Source organism: Colletotrichum scovillei (genome assembly GCF_011075155.1).
Source record: "Colletotrichum scovillei strain TJNH1 chromosome Unknown Contig00008, whole genome shotgun sequence".
NCBI lineage: Eukaryota > Fungi > Ascomycota > Sordariomycetes > Glomerellales > Glomerellaceae > Colletotrichum > Colletotrichum scovillei.
Genome location: NW_023336266.1, coordinates 768473 through 780948, shown reverse-complemented (window position 1 = coordinate 780948; position 12476 = coordinate 768473). Strand labels below are relative to the sequence as shown.

General features: G+C 53.7%; 4 protein-coding genes across 4 annotated transcripts; 1 reads left to right on the top strand and 3 right to left on the bottom strand.

Moving 5' to 3' along the window:
• Positions 1 to 557: 557 nt before the first annotated feature.
• On the top strand, positions 558 to 3565 carry HER10_EVM0006199 (uncharacterized protein; the record flags this gene model as incomplete). Its single annotated transcript, XM_035475791.1, has 2 exons — positions 558 to 3023; positions 3098 to 3565. The coding sequence occupies 2 exons, from the start codon at positions 558 to 560 to the stop codon at positions 3557 to 3559; spliced, it is 2928 nt and encodes a 975-aa protein (XP_035330715.1). The 3' UTR covers positions 3560 to 3565.
• Positions 3566 to 4090: 525 nt separating this feature from the next.
• Positions 4091 to 6943, bottom strand: HER10_EVM0005073 (Ulp1 protease family protein). The gene is made up of 7 exons (XM_035474698.1): positions 6201 to 6943; positions 5850 to 5877; positions 5724 to 5738; positions 5553 to 5602; positions 5479 to 5498; positions 4856 to 5407; positions 4091 to 4670 (listed from the first exon to the last, which is right to left on the bottom strand). Exons 1-7 carry the CDS (start codon positions 6237 to 6239, stop codon positions 4622 to 4624), a joined length of 753 nt encoding a protein of 250 aa, XP_035330640.1. The 5' UTR covers positions 6240 to 6943; the 3' UTR covers positions 4091 to 4621.
• A 2399-nt stretch (positions 6944 to 9342) lies between these two features.
• On the bottom strand, positions 9343 to 10560 carry HER10_EVM0004886 (stress-induced bacterial acidophilic repeat domain-containing protein). Its single transcript, XM_035474514.1, has 4 exons — positions 10128 to 10560; positions 9942 to 10055; positions 9758 to 9877; positions 9343 to 9631 (listed from the first exon to the last, which is right to left on the bottom strand). The coding sequence occupies exons 1-4, from the start codon at positions 10160 to 10162 to the stop codon at positions 9433 to 9435; spliced, it is 468 nt and encodes a 155-aa protein (XP_035330629.1). The 5' UTR covers positions 10163 to 10560; the 3' UTR covers positions 9343 to 9432.
• A 446-nt stretch (positions 10561 to 11006) lies between these two features.
• HER10_EVM0003948 (uncharacterized protein) lies at positions 11007 to 12403 on the bottom strand. Its single transcript, XM_035473609.1, has 2 exons — positions 12324 to 12403; positions 11007 to 12269 (listed from the first exon to the last, which is right to left on the bottom strand). The coding sequence occupies exons 1-2, from the start codon at positions 12324 to 12326 to the stop codon at positions 11667 to 11669; spliced, it is 606 nt and encodes a 201-aa protein (XP_035330577.1). The 5' UTR covers positions 12327 to 12403; the 3' UTR covers positions 11007 to 11666.
• Positions 12404 to 12476: the final 73 nt, after the last annotated feature.

Here is a 12476-nt window from a genome sequence, read left to right as displayed (position 1 = left end):
TCTTTTGGTCAAGACAGCTCAAGCATTTTCAGACTCAGCTAGGTAAGTCATGATATGTTTCAGCACTGCTTGCTCACCGCCCCAAGAACCTTTCCCTACTTCCCGACCCTCTTGCACACCTGCCTTAGTTGCACCATCTTACGAATGGCGCTTTCCATCCGCGTCAACAGCCGCTCTTGCCTTTCCCGGAATGAAAAGCACGGGGGTCTTGAAAGCTCCTCGCTTCACATTCTGATTTCGCCCTTCATCTTTCCCCTTCTACATCACCACTTTCGAGGACCCAATCGTCAAAGGTTGGTAGAGTGAGCGGTACTCTCCATCGTCATTTCCAATTCAATCGCTACAAGAATCGATTTCAGCCAGTGCTTCCTATCTTTGCTCCCGCATCATCTTCATCATTCATATCTTGAATTTCTCTCTCCAAAAGAGAAACATCGTCAGTCCATTCGTTAACACCATTCATTTACAGTTCTCCCACAGAATCAGCCGAAGGCTCCTGCACCTCGATAGATCCTCTGGACCTCTTCCACCAGCAGCACAACGCAACGGCGGCCAACATGGTTGACAACTACGACCCCCGTTTCCCCGGCCGGGTCATCAAGCAGGAGAACAATAATGACGGCGATGAGAGCGTCTACGCGTCGACTGATAATGGCTTTAATGATGACAAAAGCGACGCCGGAAGCCCACCCGCCCCTGCTCGTCCAATCCTTCCCCAGTCAAACTCGGAGAAGCTCATTGATTTCGGCGACGACTTCGATGAGCCCAAGGATCTGGAAGCTGCTGTCTCTGACACCAAGCATGCGCAGACGATCTCGAGTGTCGCTGTCATTAAGCAGGGCGATTCCCAAGAGACCGCGATTCCGCCTCGTGAGAACAGACCTTCCCCGATCGAGTCTTTCGTTTCTGGTCGCAAGCCACTGAACCCATCCTCAGCCGAGTTTACCCCCAGCAGCACGAACCGAGATCATTTGTCGTCAAAGCAGTCATTCTCGTCCTACTCAGATGCTCGCCAAAGCTTAGACACGGGAGATGGCCTCTTCGCCATGAAGTCCCGCCTCAGCCGGCTCGAGGCCGATCACGAAGCCCTCAAAAGCGAGAATGAGAGCCTCGAATATGTCAACGAATCGCTAAAGCATCAAGCGAACTTGGACCAGGACACAATCACCAAGCTCAGGGAAGATATCAAGGAGGCCAATCTCCTCCGATGCAGAGCGCAGACTTACTCTGTCGAACAGAATGAGCGAAGCAGCAAGGATCAAGAAGCACTGAGCAGACTCCAAGACGATCTCGACCATAGTCAAGAGCAGCTCACAGAATACAAGGCGAAGTATGCCGGAGCGGTCGCAAACAATGCGCCTCTCGTGGCCCAGCTCCAGGCCATGCAGAATTGCCTTCTCAACGCTGTTGAGCGAGCCAAGATGTACGAGGCCTTCATGCGTTCCTTTATCGCTGATAACCCAGAGGTTACAGAAGCTTTCGCAGTCATTGGAGTCTCTCCTGATAACGGAGCAACCACGAACGCAGGTCTCCCGACGGTTCTTGGCATCGATGACGAGCCTTTGATATCATTCGAGGACCATTTTCCAGCTCTCCAGGCACCTTCCAAGCCCCAGAATGTTGATCGAGCCAACCAGGCAACTTTCCCGAAGCCCGAGTTCCCCTCCACCTTCAAGGAAGCCCTCGTCACGCCCGACGCTTTGGCTGAAAAGCAGCATTCTGCTCCCCTCATTGAACACCTTGACAACCAGAACACCGAGACTGCAACTCGCCCGGCCGGCAATGTGACTGGACTTGACTGGAGTGATGGCAGCGATAACATCTGGGACAGTCCCTTTCAGAAGGAGCGCGCGCTGCAGACACACCAGCGTACCGTAGGAAGTCGTCACCCTTCAGCGGTGCCGGGTATGTTGAAATACGGCCTTCGGTATATACGCAATGGGGCTGGTCAGAAGCTAACCGCCGATAATGGCGTATCAGATGTGTCTTCCAGGATGATCATCATGACTGGACTTCCCGATGAGGTTCACGTCCAGCGCATCCTTGAGCACATCCGAGGCGGTCGAATTCTCAAGGCCCACGCGATGCCTATGGGAACTAGTGATAATCGCTTCAACCATGCGTACATTGAGTTCACCTCTCCGGAGAATGCTAAGGCGTTTTACCAATACAGCCTGGACCGCGGTCGCGAAATCGGATTCACCACGACTAATGGAAACTCGGTTCAAGTCCGCATCAGCATGCCCAACACGGACTCATTTCCCCTCAAGGACTCGATCATCACCATGATTCGCGAGGGAAATACTCGTTGCTTGGCCGTCACCGGATTCCCCGTCAAGGATCTGCACATGGTTCTCAAGAGAGCTGGGCTGGCGTCCACCTTCGCTGAGGTCATCACGCACTTTGCGTACGCCGACGAGAAAAGCTTTCAGATCTCATTCTCCAGCATTGAGTCAGCTGTGCTTGTTCGTAAGTGTATCATTGGATCCCCTCTTTACAGCGGTTCGCCCGAGGGGCACGATGTCATCTTCTGCCCGGACCCGTGCGATGCCTCGCTCGATGATCTTCTCCAGATTCGACACCTACCTACATCCCGCTCGTTCAATACCGATCTCATCTCCGCAGAGAACGCCCGCGACTTTAAGACCAAAGAAGAGGCCGAGGCCGAGGGTCAGCGCTATCAAGCGGTATGGCTTGCGAATGCTCACTCAAATGATCCGGAGGAAGAGGCAGAGCTCGATGCATTCCGAGAGAGACAGAAGCCCATTACTTGGGAGAAAGGCGCAAACTGGGACGAGGCCGTTGAGTACATGGCTTATGATCCTGATCAGAGAAAAGAGGTTCGTCACCGCAAAGATCCCAAATCAGGTGCCTTTCAAATGTGGTATTCTGCTGGCTGGGCCTACACCACAGAGCAGTCGCAAAAGGAATGGCTGCACTATAATATCGACAGCACTGACCCTTATACCCAGCAGACTGCGGATTTGATATACCAGAGCACTGGCGCGATTGACCAACGAAAGGTGAATGCCTATCTTCGGACCAAGAACAAGAAGCAACACGAGCAAGACCATGACGCTAACCAAGGCGCCAACAGCAACAGCAAATCATTGTTGACGACGGCGGAGTTGACGGAGACGCAGAGCAGTCTCTGAAAGACGGATCGGCCGCCCGCCGCTCCAACCTCTCGGCCAAGCTTTTCGCGGAGTCCATTGGTATGAGGGGCAACGATCGATCAGTTCCCGTCACTGCCGTATTGCCAATTGCCGGCACCGAGTACAACCGCGTCGGCGGTGACACTGGACTGGGAGTCCCCTCTCTTCTAGACGCTCCGTCGATCCCGAACACCAATGTACCGACTACGCCTTTGGCATTTCGTCAGCGCCTTCAGGAGATCAACTATGCTCCTTCGTCCGTCGCTCCTTCGGCCATGAGCAGAGGTGTAGCCCTACACGGAATCACAAAGGCGGGGTTCAACAAGCTGGCAGCCCGCGTTGCGCAAGACAAGCGCGAAGCGAGCATCAAGAAGTCTCGCAAGGATGATGGCCCCTTTTGGTAATGGGAGTGGATAGGAATGGGGAAGAATGCGACCAGGGATTTTGCGATTGCACGCCGGGATGACGACTTTTTGCCATCTTGTGGAAGGTCTATTGGGCTTCGGTTGGTGAGCGCAGAGCGATAGATTGATGGTCCAGCTCAAAGATGGTTTGGAGAAGGATCCTTAGCTAGCGTGATACAGCTAACTTCGTTTACTTGACTTTCAGCTCCTAAGCGTCTTGTCCAGCTTTGATCTTATCATTCTGGTGTGATGCTCGTTGAGAGTTCGTAGCCATACATGCGTGATACGTCAAAAATCCAATGCACAGGACATGCCGTGGAAGAATGATAACATGATCAGATATCTCTCTCTCAAGGTCAGACGATTATCTAGCCAAGAGAAATATATCTGGTCTTGATTGATTCTAGTTAATTTGTGGTACAATGTACGTATAAATAGCTCACCCTTCACTAAAGAAGTTGATAAAAAGTTCGCTTGTTCAAGTACGTAATGCCTATAATCCACCAAAAACCAAATAAGATCAAATGTATCTCTCCTGGCTAATCATTCGAACTTGGCACGCCAAAACGCCTCGCCTTTGCATTGTCTTTGATTTGGGACCCCTCTCTTCCTCCTCTACTACGGCCCATCCCGTCTTGACCTTTCTACTCCAATGTGGCCCCCGCCAGAATAGCCCGCAGCGTTGGCCCTTCTACGCCCATCATCTCACAGTGCCTCCATCTTGCCCGCTATCTCTAGTCGTTGCAGAATCGTCGCCGCAGAATCGTCGCTTCGTATTTCGGCGTTTGGATTCGATTCGATGGGGGTCTCACGGACGTGTGCTGGGAGACGCGGTTCCGCTTGTCGCTCCCATCTTCCCCCGCAAGATGCTTACATTCCCCCTGTCTCCTTCCTCATGTCGTTGAAATAAAATACACTTGTGCATGCGTTCGTGGATATCGTATACCGAAACATTTAAATAAAGTCGTCGACAAGGCTGTGATTGTGCTGAATCACGGTCTCGTTGTCGTTCGTTGGATCGAGGGTTGTAAAGGTAAGCTAGGAAGGGTTGCCTATGGTTGACTACTCGATCCGTGGCGGCGTCTTTGACGAGTACGGTGATGCGCTTCTCCTTTTTGAAAGAAGGGGGTGTCAGGGAACCCTCAAGACAAGTTTACGGTTTTGACGCTTCAAAGATGAGGGAGTACAGGTACGGTAAGGAGGATGATAGTACTGCCATCATCCACATGCCGCAGAGACCAAAAAGACAAAAGGCCAAATTCAGTAGAGGGGGTAACATGAGGGATTAGCGCTTACGATCTCCTCCGCTCGCCTTCCTTGCGCAAGCTCTCGATAATCTTGAGCATCTCTTTACGTCCGCCGTGGCTGTCAATCAGCTTATTGGCCATGCTCATGCTGACCTTTTCGCGAGCGTTGGCGCTGAGGAGACGCTTGATGAGCAGGTGGCGCATCAGGATACACACAAACACGCCGCAGTCGCTGCCGTTCTCCTGCTGGGGAGAGTCGTCGAGGTTGAGATAGCGGAGTGGCCGGCCGAGGATCTCGGACATCTTGTGGGTGGCGAGACGGCCCTCTGCGTAGTTTGCGCCGCCGAGGGAGTCGTAGTGGAAGGCGACGCCGTCGATGGCGCTGACGAGCAGCAAGGACCAGTGGGAGCCGCCCTCAGCCTGGGCGACGTTGCGGGCGTCGTTGATGGGGAGGAAGATGTGTGTTACTTTGGAGAAGTCAGGGAGGGCGGAGCGGATCTGGCGCATGTCGGGCTCCTTCATGAGGAGGAAGGTCATTGAGGGCCGAAGGAGGATGATGCGGGCTTGAGGGTACTTGGGGAGGACTTCGCGTTCCAGCCATCTGCAGTCATCGGTTGTTAGGGGGGTTCGGAATAGGTGGTTATCGTCAAATTGCAAGTGATGGGAACTCACTCTTCCCAGAAAGCAATGTTCTGTGCAATTGTTAGCGAGGTAGGAGCAAGCGCAGGGTGGGAGGTGTGCCGTACGTTATCTGTCAACCAGTCGTTCTTGAGCGACTTGATGTCTTCGTAGGTGACTGCAATCAAGACCAGTAAGCCCAGAATGTTCTCGTGAGCTAGATCGGAGGTTCAAGTGGCCGGAACCTGCGGACTCGGTAGGGTCCCGGCACCTTGGCATCCATCAGAGGGTTTACGCACGGAGAATATCGTGATCTGCATCGTCGAAAAGAGGCTGTCAGCCGGGGCCATCATCATCAGGGGATGGTAGGATAACATCGCAGGAGGTGCGGTACACCATTGGGAGCAAGGAGGAGTGCGACTTACACGACAAGTAAGGTTGCTGCGGGGAGAGCTAGGACGCGATTCGGGTCAGTTCACTGGCGCTTGCGCTGAAACAGGACGGCCGCCCCTCTCATACTACCCCGCCGTTGCCAGCCTCACCACCGACCGCACCTGGGACCAGCAGCGACGAGACGAGAAGGGCATGTGCTTGCCCATCCGCGGCTGTCGTCCGACCTGGAATGCAGGAGATGATGAAAGACTGTGACCTCATCAGGTCGCACCTCCCAGTGCTGTGGCAGCGGCGGCGATGGCGAGGCGAGGCGAGAGCAAGCTAGGCCAGGTCTAAAGACAAAGACGGAAAGGAGCAGGAGGTTGCAAGAAGAAAAATCTTACAGTGTCACCAAAGTGACGGGCCATCTTCCTGAAAGGCATACTCAGGCGCGACTCCGATTTGTGGCCGGACTTTGTGCTGCTCGTCGGGGAGGTCGAGGGGGAAAGCTGAAGGGATGCTGGTGGTGATACTGCTGAGGCCGATGCGATAGAGGATATCGAAGATGTCGTCGAGGTCGAGCCGGAGCGGGAGGAGTTGATCGCTCGGGGCGGCGATGGTTGTCGGTTGCGAGAGGAGCGGAAAGGTAAGAAGCGGCTGTTGTTCGCGGGGAGTTGCGTCAGAGGGGGGATGCTTTGGTTCGGTTCGAGAAGAGCGACGATCTTTTCCAAGAGTGACTTTGGGGTAAGGTAGGTGAAGTAGGTACGTAGGTTGACGGGTGTGTGTGGTAGTGAACTTGAGGAACCGGTACAGAGTACGGATAGAAAGAAGATTGTGAACCAGAACGGAGAGAAAAGGGTTCCGAGAATAGGATCAATTGGGAGGAGAGTAGGAAGAGAGAACGGAAGACGAGGGGGGATAATTAGCCAAGGCTAAGAAATGAAATCAAAAAAATAATTCAGGGCCCTTTTTCGCATCCGCTCTTTTTTGCTTTTTTTTTCTCGCTCGGGATTGATGAGCGGGGGGGAAGGGACGAGGGTCTCTGTTGTTTCTGCGTGGGCGGTGGGAAACTTCAGGATCCTCCTGGTCATAGGTTGCAGACGGAGCGGAGCGTAGGTTCGCTGTGGACGACGGTGGGGAAGCGAACGGGGAGAAAAGACGATGAACGGGGCTGACTGGGCTGGCTGGGTACCTTAGGTGCACTGGAGTTGGGCTGGTGCCGTGCATGCAGCGGGCAGTGTGTGCAGTACACAGAGGTGCTGACTCTCTCTGAGTCTCCGAGAACCAGAAGATGAGGCTTGAACGACGAATGACGACGGGGGGAGACGTGGCCCAGAAGTGGCGCAGCACTATGATGGGGGGGAAAAAGAGACGAAAAATGCGAGGTGACGAGGTGACGGGGTGCCGACAAGCCACACTTGTGGGGGAGCCGAGGAGCTAGGGCCACTATCCCGGGCTTAACCTGATTCGGAAGAGCGTCTCCACTTTCCCATGGTGCCTCCGGCGCACCCTCCAGAACCCAAGGGATGACGACGATGATGGTCCCCCCGTGTTCTCATTTGAACAAGCAGGCAGACAGGATAGGCCCGAGAATATGAAGGTGAGAGATAGAGGAAGAAAGTTCTCATCATACCTTGAATTGCTCAACCGGCTGATACCCGTATGCGGTACACCTGCTGCTGGTTGAACAGCAACTGCCGCGGCCATCGTTTAAAGGTGAAGCACAGGCCAAGTCCGAGGAAGTACTAGGGACTCGAGGGTATCGGGAAATCCTCGCAAAAGGTGTTTTTGAGTGAGGATGTAGAAGCTGCACAGTACAGTCGGCGGGAAGGGGGATAGCAAGGAGTCAGAAAAAGTGTTTGCTGCAAAAAGACCATACCACTTGCACGGCAGCGTGAGCGAGGGGGGAAACACACGACTTTAACATGCGTCCCAAGGGAACAAAAAACGAAACGTGCTAGTCTCGATGGCCGATCATCTGCAAGACCTACCTTACCTTACCTTACCTCAGTACCTACCTACTTACCTAAAAGACAGGGATGGGCAGGATGCCACTGCAATCAAGGTAAGGTACGCGAGGAGAAAAAGGAAAGGGCCCCGAGATCTGGAGTAGGCATGGAGAAACTCTACGTAGTGCCGCTGCATCCCGATTCTGTTTTCGATTCCCACCAAAGAAACATCCCCTCTGCTTGTTTGCTTGTGACAAATGAATTGAGACGGCGAAGGGAGGAGTCACCATTCGAGAGAGAAGAGGGGGGAAGCCATGGCTGAGCCTCTAACTGAGAAAAAAACCTTTTCTCTCACAATCAAGTCTCACTTACAGACCCTCCCTCTCCCCCCTCACTGTTATGATTATGGAATAAAGTAAAGTAAATTGGAGGTGAAATGATTGCTTAGTGATGAGTCTCTAACTGGATCATCTCTCCATCTCCTCGTGATCTTAATTCAAAACGAGATACTGGAGGGGGTTCCAAAGGCACCGAACAAAATGAGCGACAGAGAAGAAAAAGGGCAGCCAAGTTTCACCTCGTCTACGTCACCGCGCTGCGGCATCATGATGCTGCTGAATCTGCGATACCACCCACCTGGCGCACTTCCCGCCGCAAACCCTTTTTGGACGAAAAGGGAAAAACAAAAAAAAGGCACCCAATGTCATCAACCGGGTCTAGCCATTCCCGCCTGGGACTAGAACAAGCCGCTCGATACTTTCTTCGCCTAGCCATCGCGGTGCCCAACATCTTTAGCACCTTGGGGGAAGTACGTCTGCGTTAAAGTAGGTACCTTGCTTACGCCGATGGATCGAGTCGCACGAAAACGCTCGCGGCTTCAGTGACGAAGCCAAGTCCATCACCGGTGTGGTGGACCCTCAATCCGCAGTACCTAGCAAGAGGTGAAAAAGCGCAGGCGGGGGATGAGGAAAGGAAAACGCTCGTCACTTGCATCGGTTTCTGCCGAACGTGGCTTGCTCCTCCCCAGGACCCCCGATCCAGAGCGCCAAGTTTATCAACCAGCCCAAGCAACCCACCCGCAGGGCTGGTGGGTGGATATGGGGTGCCGCTGGAGAATTACCTAGCCAAAGGGTCGATTCAGTTCTCGAAAGGAGGGCTCAATGCATCTCTGCAAGGTACTCACAGCACACTCATACTGGAACAAGGTAGGTAGGCTCAATCTTGTTGAGAAGATGCCGAAGGCGGTCTCGAACAATTGACTTTGAAAATCGTGCGTTTCTGCATCACCCTGCCACCTTCTTCGACCGTCCGGGATTGACATGGTGGGGGTCCGAGAGAGACAGAGAGAAAAGGGATGCGCCGAAAGCACGCAAAACCTCGGAGCCATCCGCTCACGGCCCGGAAGTGGGACGAAACGCTTGACAGGGCAATGCAATGGGAGCTCAGCAATGTCGTTGGTCAGGTGTCTTGAATCCTGGAATCTCAATTGTGGTATTTCCTCAGGGTAGACCCTGTTGTGGAGGCAATCCTATCTTTCCAGCCCATCAATCATGTCTCATGTTCCATGCCTTTGTGTTCCGGATATCGTACAATCGTTGCTTCGTCCTAGGTATTGTCCTGTGTCGTTGCGCTCAAATAGCCGTGGGAATAGAGCTCTGAGTGCTGCTACCTTGCCAAACCAAACACCTCAGTCCGATCCACCCGCGAGACCTCCCTTGCGTCCCGCCTCGCGCGCCCTCTCTGAGCCGGGCTCAAACGAGCCGGACGACGCCTTGCCGCCCTCGGAAGCAACCTCGCGCAGCTTGTCGGCGTCCATGCTGGCGAAACCGCCCGTGTGGCTTGCGTGCCCGCCCTTGGCTGCGATCTCTTGAACCTCCTCCTTGGGCCTGCGGTCGCGTTAGTGATCGTCCCGCCCGAGGGAAGCATGTGCGAACCATAGGTTTGAGTCAAGCTTGATAGATGAAGGGACAGGGGCATTGTAGGGAAATTTATGGAATATGAAGCCAGCTTACCGGTTGGCAAAGTTGCCGGGGTTGGTGTTGCCGGTGGCCGAGTGGGTCTCGGCCTCGATTCCGCCGCCGTGGCTGGCGTGACCTCCCTTGGCCGCAATCTCGCGAACCTCCTCCGTGGGGCTGTTGAAGATTGTCAGACATGTGATCTCAAAAAGGAGTATATCTCACGGAAGGAAGAGCATACCGGTTTGCAAAGTTACCAGGGTTCGTGTTGCCGCTCGGGACTTCCTGTGGGATGCCACCACCGTGGCTGGCATGACCGCCCTTGGCTGCGATCTCGCGAACCTCCTCAGTGGGACTTTGTTCCGTTAGCAATGACTCAAGAATCAAGAGATATATAGACGCTGGTGGAGGGTACTGAGAAACATACCGGTTGGCAAAGTTTCCGGGGTTAGTGTCGGCCATGATGATGATTTGCGGTATGGGATCCGTGTAAGTGGTAGTGGTCTCGACTTGAGATGGGAAGTGATTGTTCGTGGGTGTGATGTGGGAATGACACTTCGAGGCTAAGAGGAGAGCTTCGTGGATCTTTATATCAACTGTAGGAGACACAGACTGAATGAGAAGGAGCGGCTCAAGAATGAGAAGGTGCAGTTGTTGCCTGCTCAGCTGCACAGTTCCTTCCTTGTGACGTTGAGTCTAGGCAAACGAGCCTTCCCCTCCTGTAGATCGCTGTTGCCGACCGCATAATATGACGAGGAAAGGCCACACATGCAGGCCTTACCCCAAACGAAGACCATGAAGAACTTCACAAACGCACTACCCAAACTGCTAGAATCTTGTGCAGAAAGAGCAAGCTATGCGCCCAGAAAACAACTGATTGGCGATGAAGTTGTCCAACGCCGCCATGCCTGGACTACGGCTGACATCACCCCTTCGTCAAACCTGCCAAGAAGTCCACAAAACGCCCCTATGGACCACTCCAGACCGTTGGAGATACCCTGCGCACCTTAGTCTGACGATCTGTTTGTTTACTTTTCTTTAATTTTGACCACACGGAATATCTCATTACAACGCGTCTGCACCCTTGACGTTGGGCAGAATGACGTCGGCTCATAAGATCGTCGTTGGGATATTTTCTGATTTGCTATCTTTGAAACGCTAGGCCGGTATCCCTGCCAGAGTAAACAATGCACATGGTGACAAACGGAATATTCAACGCATGTCATTCATCAGGCAAACCCAAGAAGCACGTCAAATTCATGCTTGATATCTCTTTTGATGTAGACACAATTTCCATCAACAGGGTGCCTTAGGGGTCTATCCTCCCTGGCTACTTATTGGGACCTCTTCGGTTCCTCGTACTGCCCATCCTATTTGATGCCGTTCCAGTGCCCCCAAGACGCTCTCAGTCTGATCACAGTCTGCGGCCTGACCATCGGAAGGTACTGATGGACCAATTGCGGCTCAACTGCCACATCATCTTCGTGTATCCTCTATACCGGCATACGTGTACCTGACACTGTATGCATCATGTAGAGGCTTCCCGGCCCTGACAACTCTATGAACATCGTGGATACCATCGCGGCCATCATAAAATAATAATGCAGGCGCCATCGAGACTGTTTGCAGGCTTCTGATATATCCCCAGTCTAGGGTGCCACTCCTAGCCTTTCGTTCAACAAATGTGGCCCTATGGGAGTTCCGTTGCGTCTCAAGGGGGAATTTCGTCGTCATTTTCCGCTTGGTGACGACGATTTCTTCAATATCGGGAATCCTCCGAAAGACAAATCGTCTAATCATTGATGTAAGCGCCAAGCGCGCCGCGAAACCATCATGGAGTCTCTGCCCACCTGTCGTCGACGTGATTCCATGCTTCTGTGCGCCCTGCTCTCAGCCGCTGTCTTGATCAAGTCCGTCGGGAATCCCTCTCTGCCAGTGATAGTAGTAAATATACCACGATCAAGCCTTATGTGCTGAAAGCAGGGTTCTGCTCCATCGTGCTCGAAATGTGCTTCCGCAGCGCAGCCCACCGGCTCGAAGTCGCACTCGCCGTCGTCTCCTGCGCTCCCGTCTCCTCAACCGCCATCGCACCAGCACCAGCACCAGCACTGCTAGTATTCGCAACAGCCGGCACGGAAGCCAAAGCCGCCATACTAGCCCCAAACCTCGCCACCTCGGCCTTAACAACCTTCTCCTTCCTCTTCAGCGCGCCCGGCCTGCTCTTGAGACTCTTATGTCGAACCTTGCCCTCGCGCAGCTGATCCAGCGTCTGCGCGCCCTCCTCCAGCTCCGGCAGCGCGTCGGCGAGCGACTCCATGGTCGCGACGAGCTTCTTGTTCGGTCTCCGGCGCTTCAGGGTCTTGCCGCTGCCGGGGGCCGTCTTGGCGACTTTGCTGAGGAAGGCGCTGTGTTTCATCGTTCGCTTGTCCTTTTTGTTGGTGAGGAAGCCGTCGTCGACTTGGGCTTCGGGGCGGAGGGTCTTGTGCGGCGCGAGGGGGTGGATGTCGCCGCGGATGCGGGCCATGCGCTTTTCGCGGGCGGAGAGGGCTTTTGTTGGTGCTGTGGGCGCCTTCGAGACGTTAGTTTTGGGGAGCGGCGAGGGAGGGGAATCAAATCGCATTACCATCTTGAGTGATCTGTGTATTGAAGGTTCTGGAGAGTTGTATGGTTGAGAAGGCTCGAGTTGAAAGTCGGATCTGGGTCAAAGTAGGATGCAAAGTACTGAAGTTTGAGGACGTACTTGACCTGACCCAAAGCTTCAAAAATTCGTGGTGGG